Source organism: Parus major, chromosome 4 (assembly GCF_001522545.3).
Source record: "Parus major isolate Abel chromosome 4, Parus_major1.1, whole genome shotgun sequence".
Lineage (NCBI taxonomy): Eukaryota > Metazoa > Chordata > Aves > Passeriformes > Paridae > Parus > Parus major.
Genome location: NC_031771.1, coordinates 50,431,672 through 50,455,697, shown reverse-complemented (window position 1 = coordinate 50,455,697; position 24,026 = coordinate 50,431,672). Strand labels below are relative to the sequence as shown.

Here is a 24,026-nt window from a genome sequence, read left to right as displayed (position 1 = left end):
ATGCTATTCTTTGACTGTCTCCTATTCTAACTAAGCAGTATTTATGCATGTACTACAGAGTCTTTCAGCTATTCAAAACTAACACTTGATAGCTACTCTTAGGTTAATATTGAAGGAGCATCTTCAGTAATTTTTCTGCAAGAGCCTTGAAGAGGTAGTAGTTTTGAGTGTGGAAATGGGGACAGGTGAACATTTGGTTTGATGTCCAAATACCAGTCTTTGTACAATGATCTTTGGGAGTTCTCTCACTCAATGGCACCTGCCTTCTCTTTTTGGCCCTGCAATGGGCTGTGGTCATGTGAATTTGCTGTCTAAAGAGTGGGGCATAGGTGTTTAGTCTCAGTAGCAAGGAGGCTGTAAAATCAGTCCAGGCCTTCAGCTGGGTAGGTCTTTGACCTGTCTCAGTGAGTAGGGTTGGGTGCTGCATCCTGTAGTGATGTAGCATTGTCCCTTGGGACTTGATTTTGTAATGAAGTAAAAGCTGATGAGGTCAAATCTGGAGTTCATGGATGCTTGGCTATTGTCAGACTAATTTGAATCCTCTCAAAACCTAGTTGTTACAAACATCTACTACGAAGTAGCTTGTTTCTTTTTTTCTTATTTTTTATCATTATGGCATATTTGAGCTTTAATGTATAGTATCTCCTCTAGACTGCACTATAATACAAAAAAAACCTTCTCATTGCCTTGTATGTGTACCTTTTTTCTTCCACCTTTAATTCTCTTTCCCTCTGAAAATAGGAGGTGAACTAAAGTCTGGTACATTATTTATTAGGGTAAAATGATACAAAAATAGATCTATATTTGCATGTGTGATCACCTGTTATATTCTGATGTACTAGTGCACAAGTGTTCTTGCAGCAGCTGGGACTAAACTGCATACCATAAACTGTTGTGGTTGCCTTGCTTTCTAATTATTTGCCGTCTTAGGTTTTAAATATCTGGAGGTTGGAAATGCATGCAAGCAGGGCTTGGCTATGGATGAGTTATGTAATGCTGCACACTGCTGAAGGTCCTAAAAACTAAGTTTTTGAATCCTTTTGTGTGATAAACTTAACGTGATAAATTTAACACAAAAAACTGGTAAATAGCCTGATTTTCTAATTAATATGGGTTGACAATGAGAGACTTTCATACAGGGCTTGTTTAAAGTTACTTTTGCTATCTTCACCTTCAGGTATGTTGGTAGTACAGTTGAAAAGAAGTAGGAAAACCCCCCCAAAACTCATAACTTTGTGGTCTAAAGTGAAATAGCTGGTGGAGGTCTAGAGACTGAGTGCTGCTCTGGGCTGTGAATGCTGTGCCTTCTGTACCTGCTTGCCCAAAGCATGTTGCTGACATCCTCTCTTTCAAGGCGTCTCTTTGTGAAAAGAGGTGTGAGAGAGAAGGATGTTAAAATTACTCTGTAATGCTAAATGCATTTAACTTAGGCTAATTGTGACTTGCTACTCTGCTGTCTGAAGTACTGCTTTCTTTCTTAGTGATTGAACTGTGGAAAAATTACAACCTCAGCTAATTAGTGGGAGTTGGCACATTCTAATTGTCAGTGCTGATCAAGATGAATTGCAGCTGGCCTGCTTGCCCTTCAGTACACCTGGTGTATGTCACACTTGCCTTGTGTCATGTTTCACTGGACTGTAAGTGTTTCTTGTGGAGAAAGGCCAGTTTGCTTTTCAGTACTTCATGCTGTTGCAGAACAAACGTGTGTATGTCATGAAGTCTTATTGGAGACAGGTAATACTCCCTACCAACTTATGGCAGATATCAACAAAGAGGCGGTCTGAATGTTTTCACTGATAGAATAGGAAAGGAGGAGCAGTGTAGTTCAGAGTCTGACTCCACCTGGAAAACTTGGGCACTTTAGGGGCACTGGAATTCTGTGAGTGAAGAATTAGTTTACATTATAAAACTAAATTTCTAGCAAAATATATATGTGAGAAGAGATTCAGATCTTGACACCCCAGAATAAGAGATGACAGTATATATTCATATATTCACCAGCTTAAATGGTTGAGTGGTTCGTTAAAGGGATACAGCATAAAGAAAGAAGTAATTGATTTTATTTTCTAATAAATGAGTAACAGTATAAGAGTACGGAAAGTACAAGTTTCAGTTCTACTTTAGGATAGACTGTAGTTGTTTCTTTTTGCAGTTTCTATACTAATACTAATGGAGGTATCTGATACAGTGATAGATAATGAATAATGAAGTGCTTTTTCCAGAATATAACTGATTTGTTTGGGAAAACTTCCTTGATAGTCTATGAAGAAAATATTACACCAGTCTAATGCAACAGATGTGATTTGCTCTATGGTAAACCACTTAAATGTGTACCGAATTTCTGTCATAATAATATGTTTACTATTACTACTGGATTGTGGAAACCTATAAATTTATGTAGAATTTGGCAGAGTGTCTACGAAAATCTTTTAGCAGTAGAAGTGAAAAGTCTCAGTGGTATTTTTAAGTCTTCCCCCAACTTAAAAACTCAGTGAATTGTGTGGCTTCTGAAATGAAGTGTTCTGTACTGTCAATGATAGTCTGTAGTGTGTAGTGGCTATTTTTGGTGGTTTTTTTCTCATGTCACAACAAAGCAATGCTTTTATTTTAGATCAGTCTATGAACAAAATTCTAGAATGCAGTTAAAGGGATATTTTTCTGGATGATTTTAGCACTCTTTTGGGACTTGTAATGAGCAGTCAAATGACTTCGATTTGTAGATCTGATTGCTTATCATTCACCAAACAGTAAAGAATCTTTGCAGTGGGAAAACTACCTGTTTATAAATGGAACCAGGACATTTTGCATAAAATTTAGAGTAATATGACAAAACTAAATCTGTTTCAAATCAATACCTGACTGTATCTCACAAGGAGAGAAAGAAATGGGACAGCATACTGGGAAGGTTGTGTAGCCATTCATATGGATAGATAACAAGAGGTTTGTACTGTGAGCTTGTTTCTTGAAGCTGTGAGTCTGTGAAATGTGTTCTGTCTCTGCCTATCTGGAATGATAATCTAAAATGTTTAAGCTTATTTTGCAGCTGAGCTAGTGTAGACAAGAGACCTAGAAGTCCTTATTTCAGTTACACTGTGAATTGAAATATGAATTTGAACTCATAAAAATTTCCATTGCCTGCAGCTGTACCTGTCAAGCTTTCAGCAGTGCTTTCTAAAGGATTACTGTCAAAAATCACCACTGAGAATGTGTCCAAGTGATAATCTCTGCCCAGCACTGTCACATGCAAGTAGTTCTAGATAGAGAAATGTTCAAAAAACCCCCCAGTTTTTCATGTGAATACATGTCTGTCCAGAAGGAGGCAGTCCCTGTTTCTTTCATATGCAGACAGACTTTTACAGAGTCATAAATGGAGTGAACAATTTCCCTTCAATTTTGTCAGTGTGAAGCTGTAAACTGTAGCAGCTGGTTTGTAAGGGACAGAAATATGATATTTTTTAATTTATTTTATTTTTTGTACTATCTGTGGGTAGTATTTTCTTAGCGCATCTGTAGCTGTGAATGTTTATGTAGAGTGTTGCTGTTATTAGGGAAAATTGTTAATTATTCTCTACATATTTTAAGTAATTTTTCTTAGAGTATTTTTGCATGTAATTCTACTTGGGCATGTTTGAGAGATTTAATAGTTTTCCTGTTAAATTTCTTCTGTCTTTTGGTGTTTCCTTTCAGTCTCCTCTCTTCTTCTCTTGTCAGCTCACATTTTGTGGTTAGTTAGCAAAAGCCTCTAAGAAAATTGTTGTCAAAACAAGTTCTAAGATCTAGGTGTGTTGCCTCAAATGGTTACAGCACCAGCTGATGTGTGTTTAGTTCTGCAAGGGTAGCAAGGACGGAGGGGTTGAGGCTGGAATCAGTTTAAGTAGATGAAAGCCACAAGATGCTGTCCTGATTTAAACTAAAGCAAAAGACTAAATTGTTCTGTGAAAGTTTTAATAAAGAAATACTTCTGTTGGTTCCATGCTTGTTTATTTATAATTTGCCTAAGCTTTCACAGGGGAGCATGTAATGAAAAAGGCAAAATGCCAGAAACACTTTGGTCATGCTAATTTTTCTGGAATTATATTTGGCTAAACTTTCTTGGTTATTGTAACCTGCTTTTCTACTGCTTGTCTTCTAAGCTGTTGATTTTTATAAAAACCTAAGGTAATTGAATTTTTTTTTCAGTTCATAACTGGACTCAAGAGGACACTCTTCAGTGGCTCTCAGATTTTGTTGAATTGCCCCAATATGAAAAGAATTTTAGAGACAGCAATGTCAATGGAACAACACTTCCCAGGTGAATATAACTTATAGATTAGTTTCAGATAATTCCCCTTGGGTTGCTGCATTAGTCTGTATGGTAGGAACAGCTATGTCAACCTAAAATCTAACAAGATACAGTCAAATTCAAGAAAAGAGAAGTGTCCTTGCAGTTTTGAAGAGGTAGCTGCATTTTTTTTTTTCTGCCAGCATATTTAAAAATACAGCTTTCATAAAAGTTTTATTTCTTTCTGTGGAAGCTCTTATCAAAGGTCACATAATTTTGTGTGGTTGCAAACTTCCTGTTGAACATCTTCTGATGTATTATATGTGTATATACAATGATGTAACTGTAAAATACCATTCCTAGAGCATAAATACCACAACTGAGAATTGCATGTATTTAGGAGTTGGTGTCACAAGTCTGTAAATGTACCTTTAACTATGATAAATGGATTTATTTAATGCTTTTTTCCAGAAGGAAAATAATAGTGAAATGATGCTATTTTTTTCTTTTGCCACATGCTGATATATGTTTATATAGCATTACTGTTGTATTGTATTTCTCACTCTTAATTGCATAGCTGTAATTGATATAACAGTGGGAAATGCTATCGGTGTGGTTTTTTTGCATAGACTGATTTGAATATAGTTTATGGAATAGGTAATGTTTTGTCTTGTCATTAACAGGATAGCAGTAAATGAACATGCTTTCATGATCTCCCACTTGAAAATAATTGACCGGAGCCATAGACAGAAGCTTCAGCTTAAAGCCTTGGACGTTGTTTTATTTGGACCTCTCACCCGTTAGTAACTTTTTGGAGTTTTTTTCTTATCTCTTGATTGTAAGAATTAATCAGAGCATATTTTCTGTGGCACTTGATAGTGTAGATAGGATAGCTTATCAATTTTGTGGATGTGCTGATTGATTGCTTGGCATGCATTGTGGAACTCTGCAAAGAATTGAAAAAGGTTGTTTAGGTGCTGTGAGCAGGACAGAGGTTCATTTCTGTTTGTAAAACCGTGTAGAAATTTTAGTATAAACTCACTTGACAAGTGGGTGTTGGCTTTTGTGTCACAAGAATTGTCCTCTAAATTTTTGAGTGTTTAAATTACGTTTATAGCTAAGGTTACATTCACTTCTCAGTTAGCGTGGACAGTGAAGCTGGGATGCTGAAATGAGAGGGGATGACCTTCCCCAAGAAGAAAAAAGGAGATGATGATGCAAATCCAACACCTGTGTCTTTTGTGCATACTTGAGTTTAAGTGCAGTTAAATTTAATGCAGGAGTCCCACATCTGACCCATTTTACCATGTGCAGCCATGTCCATACCACATCACCAGTGCTCTGCATGCTCTGCATGCTTGCTCAGACACAGTTACAGCTCTGCTCTGGTACTGTGTGTGTCAGGTGTTCCTGAACTAGTCTGGCCAGATCTGAGCTGTGGAATTTTAGGGGGGAAACAAAAAGCACTTTGTATTAGACTGTTAATGCTCACAGAAACTGTCTTTACAGAGGTGCAAGTGACTATAAAAGTTGTACTAACGAAGATCTGTTATGTGAATCTTGGATATGATAAATTGACAATCCAACTTATAAAATGCTGCTGTTACCATTTTAAAATGTACTTTATTTTTTCTGAGTGCATTTTTAACTCAGCATAGGGCATTCAAAAGGGTGCAGGCTGGAGAGAATTTGCTCAAATCTAATTACACCTACTACTGGCCTGATAAAGTGCAATTGTGGAACTCTATTTTAACTCTAAATAAAGATACAGTGTGTACTTGTAAAGGGGTTTAGTAAGCTTTTCTCAGTCTAATGAATGTTTTAGTGTAGATTAGGTAAATTGTATTAGAGCAGAGCTGTTTATTTTGTATGGAAAATGCTGTGGAATACATTTGGAAGGTAGTTGTTGGAAGTGGTTGGAGGTAAATGAGCTAGAATTCTGTTTAGCATCAGGTCACCTTATAGGCTGGGAGAGGGGGGGAAGGCCTTAGTCTGTTGTCTGTCTCAATGAACTAGTTAATGATGGTGTTGTTCTCTGCACAGGTCCCCCTCACAACTGGATGAAGGATTTTATATTAACAGTTTCTATAGTTATTGGTTTTGGAGGCTGCTGGTTTGCATATACACAGAACAGAACCTCAAGAGAACATATCACAAAAATGATGAAGGACTTAGAAAGTCTCCAAACAGCAGAGCAAAGTCTTCTTGACTTGCAGGAAAGGTATAAAACCTAAAAGAAAAAAAAAAAAAAAAGTTGTCCTTTTGTTTTGAGGTTAAACACAAATGGAGATCTTTTACTGTCTTAAGTTTTTTGCATTAACTGCCTTTGGATTTTGTACATCTTCCCTTTGCATGGAAATTGTGATTTCAGTGGTGCTGATTTCTTGGGTAGAGATTGCCCCTGGATATTTTAGCAGGCAATGCAAACTTGTGGATGAAGGTAGAGAATAGAGGCTCAGTCTTTTTTCCTACAAATTTACAAGTATGTATTGTATTGTTATTTTCATATAACATTGATTTTGAATAGTTAGATACATGGGAATGAGGACATTTTTTCTCTTTTTAGGCTTTTAAGATTGAAGCAGACCTGAACTGATTTGCTTCTATTGCATATATAGCAGTGTGGGAGTTGATAGTTTGTGTTTCACCTGTAACACAGTTGTCTATAGAGACTTGTATTTTGATACTACACTTTTATTGATGGTTCACTTAAAAGCCTGGATATTTTGCCTGGTGTGGATATCACGTTGTGTGATGTAATTGCTGCTGATTCATGAAGCTTGCAGAGTCTTTATTATCACAGAGTGGTTGAGGTTGGAAGAGACTTCTGGAGTTCATCTTGTCCGGCCCCTCCTGCTCAAGCAGGATCATCTAGAACAGGTTGCCTAGGAACATGTCCAGGTGGCTTCTGAATATGTCCAAGGATGGAGACTCTACCACCTCTCTGGGCAACCTGTGCCAGTGTTCAGTCACTCTCATGGTGAAAGTGTTTCCTGATGTTCAGACGGAACCTCATGTGCTTTGGTTTGTGCCCATTGCCTCTTGCCCTGTTGCTGGATGCATTTTGTTATTCTGAGGACTGCAACTTTTAACAAATATGCTGTGTATTTTCTCATATTTTTTGTTCAATTGTGAAGGCTTGAGAAGGCACAAGAAGAGAATAGAAACGTTGCTGTTGAAAAGCAAAATCTGGAGCGCAAAATGATGGATGAGATCAATGATGCAAAACGTGAAGCTCATCGCCTAAGGGAATTAAGAGAGGGAGCGGAATGTGAGCTCAGCAGGCTCAAATATGCAGAGGAAGAGTTAGTACAGGTATCTGCCAGCTGTATATAAATTTAGTGTTGACTTTAAATCAGTCCTAGTTTTATTAGATCTTCAGTAGTGTTTAAATTGGCATTCCCCAAATGCTAGATTTGAATGGAAAAATTCTGGGAGCACTTAATGATTGTCTGTCAATCATGGCATTATCTAAAAAGATAATCCTGAAACTATTAGAAGCTGTAAACTTTGTATATTAGTTTATCATAATATTTTGGGATTCGCTGAACAAAAATATATACAAAAGCTTTTTTAATCTTGTTATTAGAAGAGCAAGAGTAGCTTTGTTTCATCTGAGCAGCAATAAATTTGGATTTATTGTACTAAAAAAATTATCATCATAGAAAAATATTTGAACTTTGAATTAGGAATGATATATTATTGGAAAAAATGTGGAAGGTCATATGCTGGATTTCAGAGATGCCAGATCTGCATACCTGACAACAACTGGCACACACCAAAACTGTCAAGCTTTGGTATGTTGCTGTGGGGTCAAAAGTAGGTGCTTATATTTACCTTATAATTACCCTGTTAGTTCTTTTGGTGACACTTTTATTTCTTCTTGATTGCTAGGTTCGTATGGCTTTGAAAAAGGCTGAGAAGGAGTTTGAGTTGAGAAGTAATTGGTCTGTTCCTGAAGCTTTGCAGAAGTGGCTTCAGTTAACACATGAAGTCGAAGTACAATATTACAATATCAAAAGACAGCATGCAGAAATGCAATTAGCAATTGCTAAAGATGAGGTAATAAATTATTCTTCAGCTACTTAAAGATTTTTCTGATTTGTTGCTAGAGATATGAAATAGTAAACACAAAGCAGTAAAACACTTGTGCTTTTTTCTTTGAATTGTTGTTTGCTACCTGTCAGTATCACTAGTGTTTTGTCATCTGTTAAGTATGCTACTAGTTTTATGCATTTCTCTTTACTTTGCTTTTTAGGCAGAAAAGATAAAAAAGAAGAGAAGTACTGTATTTGGAACATTACATGTTGCACACAGCTCCTCCCTGGATGAAGTGGACCATAAAATTCTCGAAGCAAAGTAAGAGGGTTATCAGGACAGGATGCATATTCTTATATTCATATTCCATTCCTGGAACAATGGCATTTTTGAGAGAATGTCTTGGTGGTTTTGCACTTTAGAAAAGCAATTTAAAAAATACTAAAATGTGAATATTTCAACAGCTGTAATGGATCTTCTGGTATGCTGGAATGAATATGTTGCTTTGCTTTATCAATAAGAACAGTGTATATAATTTTAATATGTGCCTTTCTTCAGGAAAGCACTCTCTGAGTTGACGACGTGTTTGCGAGAGCGTCTTTATCGATGGCAACAGATTGAGAAGATTTGCGGGTTTCAAATCGCACACAATTCTGGGCTACCAAGCTTGACCTCCTCTCTCTACTCTGATCACAGCTGGGTAGTTATGCCTCGAGTTTCCATTCCTCCCTACCCAATTGCAGGGGGAGTTGATGACTTAGATGAAGACACTCCTCCAATAGTTTCACAGTTTCATGGTAAGTGATGAGCTCAGTAAAAAGAAAGGGGAAAAATTGTGGGGACGTGGCATTTTCAAGTCAGGTGGGAGAAGAGTAGAAGAAATCAAACAGGATTAGGTACAAGTCAAAAGGACCAAAATTCTTCGTAGCATTTCAGATATTAGATCTAGTGGACTTACATAAATGAAAACTTGGGTTTTGCAATAAAGATAACATGAAGAAAAAGCCTTTATTTTGTTTCAGTGGGAGTGTGGGGAAAATTCAGCTAAGGTTTTTAAAGTGCTTGTCAACTTTGGATTGCTTCTTAGAGAAAAGTTTGTAATGAATAATGCTGAGTTTCTGTTAGCTCATTTATTCTATCAGATGGAAGGGATGTAGTCCAGGGTTCCTCAAACTTTGAGGAAGATCACATCCTTTGTGGGGGCCCCATGCTACATAGCCTTGCACACATTCTTTAGTGGTTGGAACAAAATCCTGTTGTTGTTCAAGGGAAGCTTTCAGGCAGAATGCTTGTGTTTGGATACAGTGGGTTGTTTGAGTGTCCATCAGAGAGGCCAAATTCTGGAGGGAGAGAACTCCAGCTTTGGTTAAACTATGATCAGAAGATACACGCTGGGGATTCAGACCACCCTGATATCATGAGTCATTGTGTCAGAACAAGAGCCTGTTTGTTGGAGGTTATGATTAACTGGACTCTAGAGGCAAATCAAAAAGATGAGCCCCCATGCAGCTATTCAAACAAGCTGTTTTAAGCTGAGGAATGAGTAGGAAAGAAAACTGTCATGTGGGTATATTTTTTTTCCAGGGCTAGGATTCTCAGAAGAAATGCAAACTGTATTTTAAAATAGCATAAGATTGCCCTTTTGCTGGCTTAACTTAATGTGTCTTGGGCACTTGTTTTCCTTCTAAATGTACCAACCTTTTTTTCTGCAGAGCACACTGAAATTTCATTAATCCTCTTGCAACACTACTAACTGCAAGTTCTGATCACTTCTGAGGAATAGTGTTACTCTAGCTGTCTTCAGTGCAAATACTTTGATTTAAACCCTAGTAACAAATTTATTGGAGACCAAATAAAATAGGAATGCCTAGAGTTAAGCTTCCAGTTCTATATAGAGGAGCCTGTGGTCTGATTTCAAAATGAAGAGCTCCATTTATTGTCATGATTTTCCAAATGGTCTACAATGACAACACTTGGATATGTGTAAAAGACTTCAGACGGTGGGTTTTTTTAGTCACTGTTCTCATTTAGTTCTTGCTTGGAAGTGAAGCCAGAGAAGAGAGTGCTGTTGATTCAAAGGAACTACAATTAGAAAAGGACTGTACTGTTTGTAAGAGCATACTTAGCTGAAACTTTACTGTATGCTTTTGCAATTATGGTTTAATTTTTTTTTTTTTTTGCTAAAGATCAGTTAATTTGCAAGTATTTCCTTCTCAGTGATAATAGTAATCTCAAAGTTTGATCAATCTCAAGCTGAAGAACAAAAATGGATTAAGAAATAGTGTCTGACATTGGAAAAAAGTCCTTACAGCAGGAAGGTGATAGTGAAACTTCTACTTTTCCATTGACTGAGTAGAATTCAGCTGGTTCCTTGATTTACTGAGTTTCATTTGGACTGGAAAATTCTACATGTTAAGTTGTCACAGCTGAATTCTTCATATTCCTGTGTATATACACACCTACAAAGAATCAAAATGCTTGTTACTTCTCTCAAAAGTCACTGATGGTGCAATCTTGGTTTTGTTTTGTTGTTTTTTTTCCCTCGGGGTGTTTTTTTTGGTTTTGTTTCTTTTTTTGTAATACCAGGAAGTAGGATGGCATCTGATTTACCTGGACCTGTAGCACAAATTTCCTAAAGTGATTCTTACTCTCCTGTCTTAGTCCACCTTTTCTCTTTGAGGAATTTTTTTTTGTAATGACACAAGATGATTTTTGAGCTCCCAACATGCTTTTAAGATCAGTAGGGAATTCCTCAAAAGTAAAATTAGAAGTTGGAGTTACATGGGAACACTTTATGTTGAGACTTGCAAACCTTTCTTTCTTTCTCAGGAGTGGAAATAAATCTATACATTGGTAAAGGTGCAGATACTTACTGTTTAGTGAAAGTTTAGATTTCCTGTCCTAAGAGAGTGGACAACTTGTCCTTTTCTGAGATTCCAGGAAGGGAAACTGTAACTTACATGGTGATAAACTGGCATTGCAGAAAATAAAATGTATTTTATCAGGCTAGACATCCTTGTCTACGAAAAAAAATTGAAAGGATTTTTAGCATGTTGTGTTTGTTAAACAATTTTGAGCACCAGTAAGGGTCTGATGTATCTTACATAAGCAGTGATGCATTCTGTGGGACAGTTTGAGGATGGGTATGAAGCATCCTGAGACTTGTAGCAGCTAGCCTGAAAACAGGTCTGTAGATTTATTTCTGTACAAGTATTGCTGCCTAATAATCTTTGGAAGGAGGAATTGGATTTATCACTTCCTGTTGGGTACTTTGCTGATGAGGTCTTGTGAGGCTGTCCCCAGTGATTCTTAGTGGTTTTGCTTCTGGAAATTTATAGTTAGCCTGGCAAGAGACAATGTTATCTAAGAGGAAGGTCTTGAGCTTATAATGAGGTTGAATTATGTATTTTCTGTCATGTTACATAAATGAAATTTCTCTATCTAACCTACTTTTCAACTACTGTAGTGTGTATCAGTTGGCTGTTTGGTTAGTCATACCTACATTGCAAAACTTTTACGTTTTATTCTAACCTGCAAATCACCACACAATTAAAATACACAATTAAAATACATTGTGTAACATACTAATTTCAGCACTGCTATTTTTAGTTTATGAAGGGTTGGGAGTTTCAGTAGAATCTTTCTTTTTGTTCTCAAGAGAGCAGAGTGAACCAGAGCTTTGGTGTACTTGGTCAGGCACAAAATCTCTGCAGTTTCATCTTGATTAGCTGCTTCATCTAACTGTAGAATGTATGAGGTGTGCCAGTCTTTCTTCCTCTGAATCTGTCAAGAGATGTCAAAGTTGTTTAAAAGTCACTGTCACTGAAGCAGAGATCTGCTACTTAGTCTTCAGAGTAGATACTGTTAACATCAATGTCACTTGGAGGGTTTGGTTTGCTTTTTCTCTGCCTCAGGGTCCATTGTAAAACCTTCCAGCACACTGGCAAGAAGCAGTAGCTTGTGTAGATCAAGACGCAGTGTTGTGCCATCATCTCCACAGTCTCAGCACGCTTTGCAGTCCCCTGACCCTGACATCCTTTCTGTGTCGAGCTGCCCAGCTCTCTATCGAACTGAAGAGGAGGAAGAAGCCATTTACTTCTCTGCTGATAAACAATGGTACGGAGATTAGCAAACAGCACTTGGAACTCTTGATAGGATTATTGAGACTAACAGTTTAGAATTAGAGGTTAAACCAAGCCAAAAGTTAAAGTAATCTATAGGATAATATAAATTAATATAGTCTACATGGAGCAGAGAGTTCTTGTCTGGTATGTGTATGTAAATAGCTAGCATGTCATGTACAGTAAAGTAATGTTACAATCCAGGGTGCACTGAACTAACCCTGATTCTCCATTACAATATGTTACTGGCTTTTACATCTGAAACTAGGATCAAAAGCAATGTCAGCTACTGGGCGAAGAGGAGATGGATGGTAACACAATTCTTACAGCATGTTGAGCGTGTACCTACTCTTGTTACATGGCCTCATAGGAAAAGGTTAAATTCCTTTTGGAAGGAGCAAATGAGCTTGTTGAAAGGTAGGGACACTTGTCCTGAAGAAACTTTTCGTGTATGATAGGCTTAAATCTCCTTCTTTCATTTCATAACTTTTCTGACTTCACGTGCCAGAAAGATAGATTTTGTTCTTTGAAGTGAGATACAAATGACTGATTCTGGGCAGATGCTGCTGCCCACAAAAACAAGATTGCACAAACTAATTCCCTTAAGTTTAGATAATAAAATGATGTAATGCAAGTTGTAACTTAAAATGTTTAACTTAATTTTTTTTTGTTTAATTTACTACTAAGAAAAAGTGTGGGTGGTGCTTTTGACTAATGTTATTGATTCTAAATTAATTTCCTTTTTAACTGTATGAAGGAAATTGTAGCTTCATTATATTTTCTCTTCTTTCTGCTCTGACTCAGGGAAGTACAGGAAGCAGGTTCGGAATGTGACTCCTTAAATTCATCCATTGGAAGAAAACAGTCTCCTCCAGCAAGTCTTGAAATGTACCAGACAATTTCTCCTCAGAAAGTATCACCAGAAGAATTCTTACTTGAGGAATCATCTATGGGAGACTCCTCTTCTCTAACTGCAGATATTTCTAGGGGCTCTCCTGACTGTGTAGGCATGGCAGAAACTAAGAGCATGATCTTTAGTCCTGCAAGCAAAGTTTATAATGGAATCCTGGAGAAGTCTTGCAGCATGAACCAGCTTTCAACTGGGATCCCAGTCCCAAAGCCTCGTCACACCTCATGTTCTTCAACCGGCAGTGATAGTAAACCCAGCCATGAAGCTGCTTCTGTCCCTAGGATAAGCAGCATCCCACAGGACCTCTACCAGAATGGTGAAAAAAATAAAAAGCCATCAAAAATAAAAAACCTCTTTAAGAAGAAGTGTAAATGAGGTGGGCAGAAGAACCTATAGTAATATTATAAGAACTCTTATTTTTTAAATCTTTAGGAATGTAATTCCATTTGAGCATTCCAGACTGGATGCCCTAATGGAATACTCTGTAGGTCACCTATATTTAATGACTGTACTGTCAACGGTTGTGCCAGCTGTCAATGAGAAATCATTAAAAAGTTCAGACAGTTTACATTAATTTCTGCCTATTTATTTCTTTATTTTTTTAGTTTGTCTTTTTCAGCCTTATATTTTTTTTTTTTAATTGATTTCTTAGGCTTTTTTAAGTTTATTCATAAACCATTTTTAAGCCACTTTGGACTCCTAAGCTTTAATGGACTAGTAAGCCTTCTTGGGCTTGCCAAAGTTTCTTGTTTACTGGAGCATCTTCCTATCTTTCCATAGAAATAGGACATTTATCTACTGGACTTTAACAAAAATAAAAGAAGTAGAACTAAATGAGTTGCACTACTGTTTTACAGACTGGAACAGTTTCTGCAAGTGAAACGGAAAGACTTGTACTTGACTGAGAAGATGAATCTTTTCACTTTTAGATCTTTTGGGGTTTTTAAGTAGAATTTAGCATTTCTAATTGACTTGATTTCTGGAAATGGAAATGTCATGCTTTTATTATGGGAAGCTTTGTTAGATGCATTTATTATTAGAATGGTTCAAGTCCTGCTGTAAAGATCATTTTTTTCCCAGGACTTTCACTGTGATTTTAATTCACTGCAGGCTGTATGACAAACAAAAAAAAAGAAAAAAATGGAAGAAAAAAAAAAAAAGAAAAAAAGTAAATTACCAAGAGAACAGGCTCTTGATTCCTTATGCAAGATGGTTGTGAAACTTGACTGAAGACTGAAAAAATTCACCCTCTCAAAATGAGGAGGGGGAATAGTAGCTTTTGTTTACAGATTGACAGACAATGGACATTTGGGTTGCGGAAGTTTGTACTGTGGTAAAGATAATAAATTGGAAACATTATTGTGCTTGGGAATGTTCCAATTTTAGCTGATGCTTGTTTCAGACATGTTGCAGAGGTCCTGTTAATTGGAAGCTGTCGTAGGCTACATTGCTTATGCTTACTGCTGTGTATAAGTTATTATATTTTTTGAATTAGCTATTATTGTCTTAATGTCCTCCTTTTGTAAGATTTCATACACTTTATTTTTGTATAGTTTGAAGATTTAGCTGTTCAAAGATGTCTGAAGTAAATAGTATAATTTTATAATGCACACTGTTATACTAACTCATAATTTTACATATAAAGATAGATATAAAGGTGAGATGACATGCTTCAGATAAAAGCAATTTTTGTGAAGCTTTTTTAGGGAGAGATGAGATTACTGTGAGGTAACAAGGAAGCCTTCTTAGGATAGCAGTAGCTAGTTGTTCAAAAACATCTTTTTTTTTAACAGTTGGAGACAAAAAATGTATGGCTTAAGCAACAGTGCCTTTTATTCAGTTTGAAAATATTAATACTGAGCAGGAATTTCTTCTGAGGTACATTCCAAAGAAATATTTCCTGTTCTAGTCAATAGAAGCAATTTACCCAGTGATGATTAAACAGTCTCAGATCTTCCATGGGGGTGTTCCAATTGCCTCAGTAGCAGGTGCCACTGCCAGGGACTTGTGATTAGGGGCTCACTTCTTGCCAATATGTGTGTGATGTACTGTATGAAAGAATTATTTCACAGACTGCCTACATTTTTTCTAGTAAGGAGCCTTCAAAACCTGTAGCTAATTGAAATCAAGTGATGTGACTTTTCTATAGTTTTCTTTTTATGTTCCACTGTACATACCCAATGTAGTTCTCTCCTCAAGAAGTGGTGGTGATTTTAACAATTTATTGTGGTTGGTGACATGGTTGAAAGAGAGTGGTTATAAAATGGGGTGGAGTCCTTGCATGTGCAAGTACTTTAGATGTCCTGGTACACTGGTTAATTCCTTAAGAGAACGGAAATAATCCAGAGTTTTGTTGTCTGACTGATGGTAGGCCATGTATGCAGAAATGCATGGGACAAATCAACTGTGTGGTAAAGTTTGGAGAAGAAAAAATTGGTGGAATAGAAAATAATGAGTACATAATATTGTTTCATTATTCTCTGAATCATCAGGTTGAACAGCTGTAGCTTAAAAAAAACCCCAATGTAATCACAAGGTAACAATGGTCTCTTTGAACAAGGATTGTACATCTGGACATGGCAGACAACAAAAAGCAGTGATGAAAAATGTTGTGCTGAAGAACCACCTCAATGCTGAGCCTTCAAGAGCTGCAGTTTAAGGCCTGATGAAGTACTTGAACATCTACAAAGGGAACAATTTTATGCAAGTAGGGAAGTCACTGTGTCTCCCAAACAACACAGAGAAGACTACTACCAGAAAAATCTTCATGCACCTGAGAAGGCTATAGCAATAATTGAGTTTAAAATAATATCTGGGGCTGGATAGTAGATCTTGGTGTGAGGTTTGAGTAACTCTGTCTCTATCTTTACCAAACAAGATGAAAAAAAAGTGGCGTTTTGGTACAGCAAGCATTTTTGGAGAGTAAACGTTTACACATGGAAAAAAAGCTGGTACTGAGTAATGGAAGGGCAGCACTTCTTAATTATGATATCAAAATTGGGCAAACTCAAATCCTGAGAAGCCAAACCAGACAAATTCAGTTTTCTGTAGTAAGTATAACTAAAAGTGAAATAGAGGAGGTATTGAGCTCTTCATGGCTGAGAGTTAAAGAGTTAAATATATTTTTAAAAAAACAATTTAACTATTTTCTGGAAAAAATATATTTCATGATGTTGTTCAAACAAATCAGATGAGGTTATCATAATGATAGATTCTGGCTTCAAAATGGCAAACCTTTGGAGCACAGACTCAACACTCTCAATGTTCAGTGTATCACCAGCTGTCCTGTAACTTTATAACTGCTTCTTAATAAGAGTTAGCGAGCAAAAAGCTTAAATTAATACAGTCAGAAGTGGTGAGTATTATATGTTGGAGCACAAACTAATTTTAGGTTGAGTTTATTTTTTATTATTTTAATAGCCACTTGGATTTCTTGCCATTTAAATTTGTCCACAATGAAAGTGGCTTCCATTGCTCCTACTGCAGAAATTCCTGTCTTCAGGTGGTTCAAGTCATTTTACTGAGGGACGTTGAGAGCCCTGGCTGTAAGGTAGATCCTCACTGGTGGCCACCAATCCCAGTCATAGTGTTGAAGTACCTGGCATATGCCCACATCTGAGAAGTGAGACAACATGCCCCAAAAGGTTCTCTGTTCCAGCTGCACTGGCTCACAGTGTAACTTGAACTCGCTGGCAGGCAGGGAGTCCAGCCAGCATTCCAACCACTAGGATTCATAGGACATATCAGTCACTTGAGAGTCAGCTAGTGTCAGTAGAGATTGGTTTGTGGGCTTTTTGTTTTGCTTCTTTGTTTTGGATGTTTTTTCGCTCTTACAGCTAAAATACATGTTTTTTCTTTTTAAATTTTTTGGTATTTCAGAAGATGAGGCTCTTTGCTATGTATGTATTTTGTTAGAGTACTTTGTCAGGACAGCAGCTCCCTTATGGAAATTGCCTAAAAGACTTCTCCCTGTTTAAGGCTGCTGTTTAAGTCACTTGTAAAATGAAGAAGTGTCACGTGTATGGTTCTATATAAAGAAGAAAAAAATCCCAGTTCTTCCAAAACTAAGCAAACCCAAACCTTTCCACAATTCTTACTAGAGCTGTATGATACTTGATTAGCATAAAAGTACTGGGAAAGGCATTTTGGTTGCCATGGGGAATGCTTTTACCATCTTACAATGGACTTAGAGATTAAAGCAGTTGATTGTGTTTGGGTTTTTTGGTTTTTCATTTTGGTTGGTTCCCCTCCATCCCTCATTCCTACTGCTCAGTGATGGAACTTAAAATTGTTCATTGACAATTCCAGGCATATGTCCACTTTTCTTCCCGTGCTGGTACCTAGGTAGCAGATTACCCTCTATTTCCTGAAGGGCAGTTTGCTGAAAGAGGAAAAATTCTCAATCATAGTTCAAGTAGTAATATTAAAGAATATAGTTCCTTTTTTGGAAGCCTAGAAGATGATGAAGCCAAGAATACTTGATTTCTGTTTTCTTACAATATTTATGGATGCCAGCTGGAATTAGGCAGTAATTTACAACTGATTGAAAGCCTAAAAAGATAAAACTAATAAGGAATTAAAACTTTCAAGATTTTTTCCTTTTGCTTCCCAAAATATGGGAACATGGCATGCACAGGAGGGAAATGAGCTGATTAGCATTTCTTGTATCACCAGCTGTTGAGAGTTTCAGGATAATTTCATTCTATTTCCACGATACATTGCTGGAGAGGGATTGCTACCTTACTTTCATTAGTATACAATGAAATATTTTTTTTCAATTTAATTACAAGCATATTTATGAGCAGTGGAGAATGTAAATAATTTTTTTTAAAGCCAAATAGAGGACTTACCAATTCTTGGACTGCTTGTCTGTTTGCTTATCTCCTTGTGCAATATGTTAAGTAGGATAAACTCATTTCTCTATTCTGTTCCAGTTGCCCTTACTATATAGGGGTGTGTTACTATCTCATGTTTGAATCACTGCTCCAAATTGCTTGTAGGCATTTTAATCCTGGATGTTGCATCTTCTAGTGATTCATGGTGAAGCCCCCTATGCCAGGTTGAGTCTTAAGTGCTGCTAACATTTTCTGGTAGTGACACAAATGTTGGGATAACTAATAACCAAAAATTGCCTGCAGATTTTGGCTGCCTGACAGTGTGTAGATGTTTAGGTGACCATTTTTCGGGGTTTCAGTAGCAGTTTGAATGTGTCATACAGGTGTTCAACAGATGGTTTTTGATTCCAGCCCAGTGCAGATGATGTTTTTTCTGACTCTCCACTTAGTCCTCTGTTACGTAAACAGAACGCAGCAATTCATATAAATGGTAACAATATCAAGTTTTAAACTATTATTCCTGAGTGCTCTTGCATCTGACATTGCTTAAGCAGATGGCAGTACTTCTCAATCCACTTCAGGCATTCAGAAATAAAGTAGATTTGTGTTATCTTTGGTTTTCTTAACAACTTAAAATCTCAAGTTTACCAAATTTTGTGTGTGTGTTCTGTGTATTTAATGCTTCTCTGAAATGGAAGTGGGAAGGTTGATTTCTGCTTAGATGTTAAGGATAACACATTTGAGCAAGGTAAAAAGAAATGCCTCTTGCTGATTGGAGAGGATGAAAAACGTTCAGTGGTATTTAATCTCCTCCTAAAGAACACTCACAGTTTAGATTGCTGGAGATAAGAGGTACATTCAATTTCAAGGCTTTCAGATCAGTAACTTCTTATCCAACAAAAGACCCCACTTTCCTCTTTAGGTGTACTCTTCAGGGCATTACCTTCTTATTTCTAACCTCTCTTCTACTTTTCACCCAGCATTAAATTTAGTAGTTACAGTACTAACCAGGGTGATTGCCAGACCTTAGAGCGGCTTCAGATAAATTTTAGCAGCATGTCTTAACGTATGTTTTGGTTCAGTATGTGCTAAAAACATCTGAATCAAAACTTGGTCCTTCACATTCCTTTTATTTTAATTCAACTCAGTTCTTTGTGATCCCTCTCCTGTTAAAAACGTAAGCAGGTACTGGTAGTTGTTTATAGTATAGAGTACTACAGGTTGTTTTTTTTCACTTGGGAAATAATAGATAAAATCGTAAATAGTTGCCTTTTAAAGACTTTGTCACAGTTGGATATTAGTGTAAAAACACTGCTGTACTTCAGGCAGATGAGGTAGAGAGAGCACTGGCTAGTGTGATTTGTGTATGAGTGGTAAAGTTATCCTTTAATTATCCTTTGACTTTTTATTTGTGTCTTAAGTTAATGCTGCACAATTATTTTCAGACTTGAATTCATTTAAAATTAAGGTCAGTATGTCCAACCCTGCAAAATTCAGTCTTCAGTTGTCAGCCATCACTCCATGCTTACAGAAATTAATGACAATCTTGAGTATTTGTACTAGCTTGTTGGGTAGTAGAGTGGATTCTGGTAAGTCTTCAGGTGAAAGGCAAAGAACTTCTGAAGTAGGTAATCTGTGTTCTTCATCAGCTTTCAAAACCATCTCCTAGTAAGATGGGGTCTCCCCAGGGGAATGTAGATGTACTTACTGCTTGGAACTTTGTAGTTAATTATATTTGGCTCTCTAATTCTAATAACTTGCATGTGTGCTATGCTTGCTTGCTTTTCAATAGCTGACAAAATCTATAGAAGATCTTGGGAGTTTGTCTTAAAAAATTGCTGTTAAAAAAAAAAAAGACTGGCAAGAGAAATCTGTCAGGCTGTGAACTGAATAGAATGAACAAAGAGACCAGATGTTGTCTAAAAGCATTGTTTAAATAATTCGTAATGAAATGAATTGGGTAGCACGTCTGTTTTCACATTGCTTTTCTCCAAGCAACAAATATAATTAGAATACCCTAGACTTCAGCAAAGCTGTTTGGGAGATATCTTGCCCTGTTTTTATTTTTAATTTAAATAACATTGAGTTGTAGTGAGTGTTCAGCATATTAATGCCTGACTTAAAAGATTAGCAGCATTTGAATGACTTGCATTGTTTTGTTTAATTACTGCTTTATATAAATGTAGATATTTGCATAAAGCCCATTGGATCTGGTTGTTTTAATGACATAGCAAGAAGAGGACCAAGACAAGTAAATGTGCAAAATTTGAATCTTAAGATGCTTTACTGTTCTGGGAAGAGATGTTCTCCATGCAGATTCTTCTCTTCCTCTGTTTGCTCTTGGCCTTTGTTTGTTTTCATTAGTTGGACTAAAATAAGAAACAAAGCCCTCAGACTGACTAGTTTCTGTCTCTAATATATACACTGTACTTGCTTTTAACCTCACCTATTGCATGTTGTTGATGCTGTACACAAAATGCATTTGGAGTATTTCTTTGGTGTTGTACAGCATGATGCATTTCATTCCCTTTTCTAGTTTACCTCCCATTAGCTATATATTGCTTTATGACTGGAAAAAAAATCTGAATTTTGGGGAATTTAGTCTGTTTGCATATAAAAATCCTTTTTTTTTTTTTCTTTTCTGTGAGTCTTATGAGAAATGTCCTGCTTGGAGAGTCTCAGACAGTATTTTCCTGTGTTTATTCATGTTACTTTGCTTTACTTTATAAGTGAAAGTTGATTTTATTGATTTCTGATGTGTTGTTGCACTTAATGTTGAATAAATCTGATTTTCATTTTGAAAAGTGAAACTGTGTTAGTGAAAATGTTATGCAATTTTAATTGATCTTAGCGTGTTCCCTGAGTATATAAACTTTGGATTTTTAATTTTTTTTTTTTTTTAATCTTGAGATAAGTTTTCTTGGTTCTGCTTAGGCTTGACAGCAATATTACTGGGAAGGGAAAGGTGGAAACCATTTTGTTTGGCAACTAGAGTGCTACAGTCAGGCTTGTAAATCCTGAATCTTCCTGCTTTTGATTGAAAGAGCCTTTCTGAGTTTCTGTTGTTTAACATTTTGAAGATTTGGGATTTTGGGCTTGTGCTGTGCTTTTTGTTTTTTTTTTCCCTTCTGAACAAGCTGAAAAGCCTTTCCAAGTGACTGCTGGAATAATATGTAGCCTTGTGATTTTGAACATGAGGATTGGTTTGAGAGCCTGTGGCTCTCTACCAGAAAAAAAAAATAAAAATCCATGTTGTTGTTTAATATTTCTTTTAATTTATAGCTTGGAGGAGGAGGAAGCTCAAGAAGAGCTTTTTCAAAGCAGCTTCTCTTGTAACCAAAAATCCTGGTTATGTGGAGGTGACAGGATTGTGGTGGGGTAAATCAGTGAGTGACAACACAGGTGAATCACAGGATCAGTATGAATCATGTTTAAATAATTTAAATTAGTTTTTTCCAGATAAAAATGGGTATTGATTATTGAATCTGTATATAAATTGTGTTCAGCTGTAGTTGTCTAATACAGCCCACTAAATATTCAGAAGCAATAGTTTAGTGTGTGTGAGCTGGTCACTGTTTCACTTCAATTTGTCCTTAGTGTTCTTGATTAAACAGTGTTAACTGTTTATCAATGGGGAAATCATATAGGCTGGCAAAGCCTAAATCAGCATCTTCAGAGAGCTAAAGTATTTGGAACTTGCTGTTAATTTCTTCTGCAAATGTTGATTGAGCTATTATAGCATTGCTTATAAGAAATGGCTTATTTTACTGCAAGACTTGGCACCCAAGCAAGTGGAACACAGAGCATTCTAATCCCAAAGGACATTACTGAGCTTTGGTTAATTAACAGCTTCAGCAAGCTGGTATGCAGTCAGTGAAGTCAGGGTTTGATTTCTTTTTCTGATGAACTGCATTTGACTACTATGGAATCCAAGTCATTGCCTTACCCTGAAAAACTAGGCTTTTAAACTCATAGTTTTTCCAGTTTCACTAGGTGATGGAATCACTTGTGAAATTCTATAGTATCTTGCTTGCCCTAAGTGAGATAGAAGATGTGAAATAGGGTTGAAATGGGGCAGGTAATCTCCTTTAAGGTTTTTTGGGTATTTAGCTGTTCCTAGGTGTAGAGCGTTCCTGGTTATGCTGGTTCTGGAGCGGTTTCAGAGAGGTCCACCACATACTCCTGTTACTTTGAGTGCCTTGTAAGGGTGTGCTGAGTATCCACAAATATATCAATACAGTGGAAAATATTTCTTTATTCAAATTATTTATTTATATTCAAAGAGAAATTTAGCTGAATTTCCTGTCCACTTAATGTTGGAGTACTTGTCTGTTTAAATTCTTCCTCTTCTGTTTTTCAAAGAGGAAGTTAACTATATAAGTTCTAAAGGCTAGGTTTTGTCTGTATTCTAAGAGGTCTCATCTTTCAGCCTATGGGTAATCATATTCTGGAAGTAATTCCTGACCCTCATGGTGGATTTCCTGTTTTCTCTTTATTACTAAACTGCTCACTCCAGTTTTTCTTATCAGTTTTATACAGAAGATGCTTCGCAATAGAGAAATATACCAGAAATCATCACAATTACAGCCTGAGGGTGAAGGCACATCAATAATTGTATGGGTGAAGAAAGAGACAGGGGACAGGGGCACAGGAGAAGAAGGGATATACCATGAATTGTTTGTACTCCGGAGTGCAGGAATAATGATTGAAGGTACAAGTTATGTATGAGGGAAACTCAAACACAGACCATGTAATTGATATTTGGATTTTTCCCCCTTCCCTTATTCCTACTCTTATGAAATACACCCTTCTTTAAAGTGTAGATATAAGATCCTAAGGAGGATGATTGTCAATAGAAATACTGCTTTGTGTTTAAAAAAAAAAGGTGCTTTCTGCTCAATCTATAGTGTGCATAAATTTTTATGGCAATTTTAGATAATGTGGTTTGAGAAAGATAAATGAAACATCAGAAATAACACCTGATAGATCTCTGGAGATAGAATGTCATCTACCATGAACACTGCAAGGTAGATAACTACCCTAAATATCTACAGCAACAAAAACTGCCACCAAACAAACCAACCAATCAACAGCCTCCCCTCACCCTTGCCTTCCAAATCCCCTCAAACCCCAACTCTGTTGTGTTTAAAGTATTTTCTTTTTTCAGATTGCTGTTCCCTAGTTGGAGCATATAGCAGCCTGTATAGCTGCAGTTTACATTGTCAGAGATTTTGATTAATTTCTTAAGCAGCAGTAGACACGTAAGAAACACACATTGAGTTTTGATAACATTGACAATGTTAGTGTATCTCCAGTATTTAACAAGCAAAGGGCTTCTGAATGTGAACCTTTTCTAACAAGGTTCCTGTCACTTTGAAGAGTTCTTGCATTCATGCATCTAGGCATTGCTCTGCCACAGGTGTGCTTTAAGTCTGTAGTTTCTGCTTTGATGTATGACTTCTGATTTGTAAACACTAAAAATTCCAAAATTAATATGTAAAACTTAAAAAAAATAAATTTCAAAAACCTCAGTTCAGAAACTTGTTATAGAAAAGAATACATCCTTTAAAGTCAAGATTTCTAGTGTAACTAAATATAACAATTAATTGTGTATTGGTGATCTTGATTTCTTGCAGTCATCTGCTCAGCCCATCAGTCCCAGCATTGCCTTCAACATGAGGTTATATTTTGTAGTGAATCTGGCTTTTGTCTTGTGTACTGCAATGCCAAGTTTCTGCAGTCTGTGCTCGTCAATGGACTTGTGCAGCCTCTGCTTCCTAAAGCAGCTCTGGGACTCCTCTGCTGCTTTGCTGTTAGCAGTGTATCTCCTCATCCTATGGGCAAACCTAAGGCTTGAAATT

General features: G+C 36.7%; 1 protein-coding gene across 2 annotated transcripts in view; it reads left to right on the top strand.

Annotated features, from left to right (window-relative positions):
* Positions 1–20,026, top strand: part of STIM2 (stromal interaction molecule 2) — a 33,812-nt gene extending 13,786 nt beyond the window's left edge. Inside the window, exons 3-12 of one of the 2 annotated variants that reach the window (XM_033513542.1) lie at positions 4,180–4,291; positions 4,945–5,060; positions 6,305–6,482; positions 7,399–7,576; positions 8,156–8,323; positions 8,520–8,620; positions 8,858–9,096; positions 12,214–12,415; positions 12,689–12,837; positions 13,225–13,770. In XM_033513542.1, coding sequence (XP_033369433.1) covers positions 4,180–4,291; positions 4,945–5,060; positions 6,305–6,482; positions 7,399–7,576; positions 8,156–8,323; positions 8,520–8,620; positions 8,858–9,096; positions 12,214–12,415; positions 12,689–12,837; positions 13,225–13,262 — 1,481 coding nt within the window. In that variant the 3' untranslated portion in view covers positions 13,263–13,770. Of the gene's footprint in view, positions 1–4,179; positions 4,292–4,944; positions 5,061–6,304; positions 6,483–7,398; positions 7,577–8,155; positions 8,324–8,519; positions 8,621–8,857; positions 9,097–12,213; positions 12,416–12,688; positions 12,838–13,224 lie in introns of both variants that reach the window. The other variant, XM_033513541.1, reaches the window with a different exon arrangement.
* Positions 20,027–24,026: the final 4,000 nt, after the last annotated feature.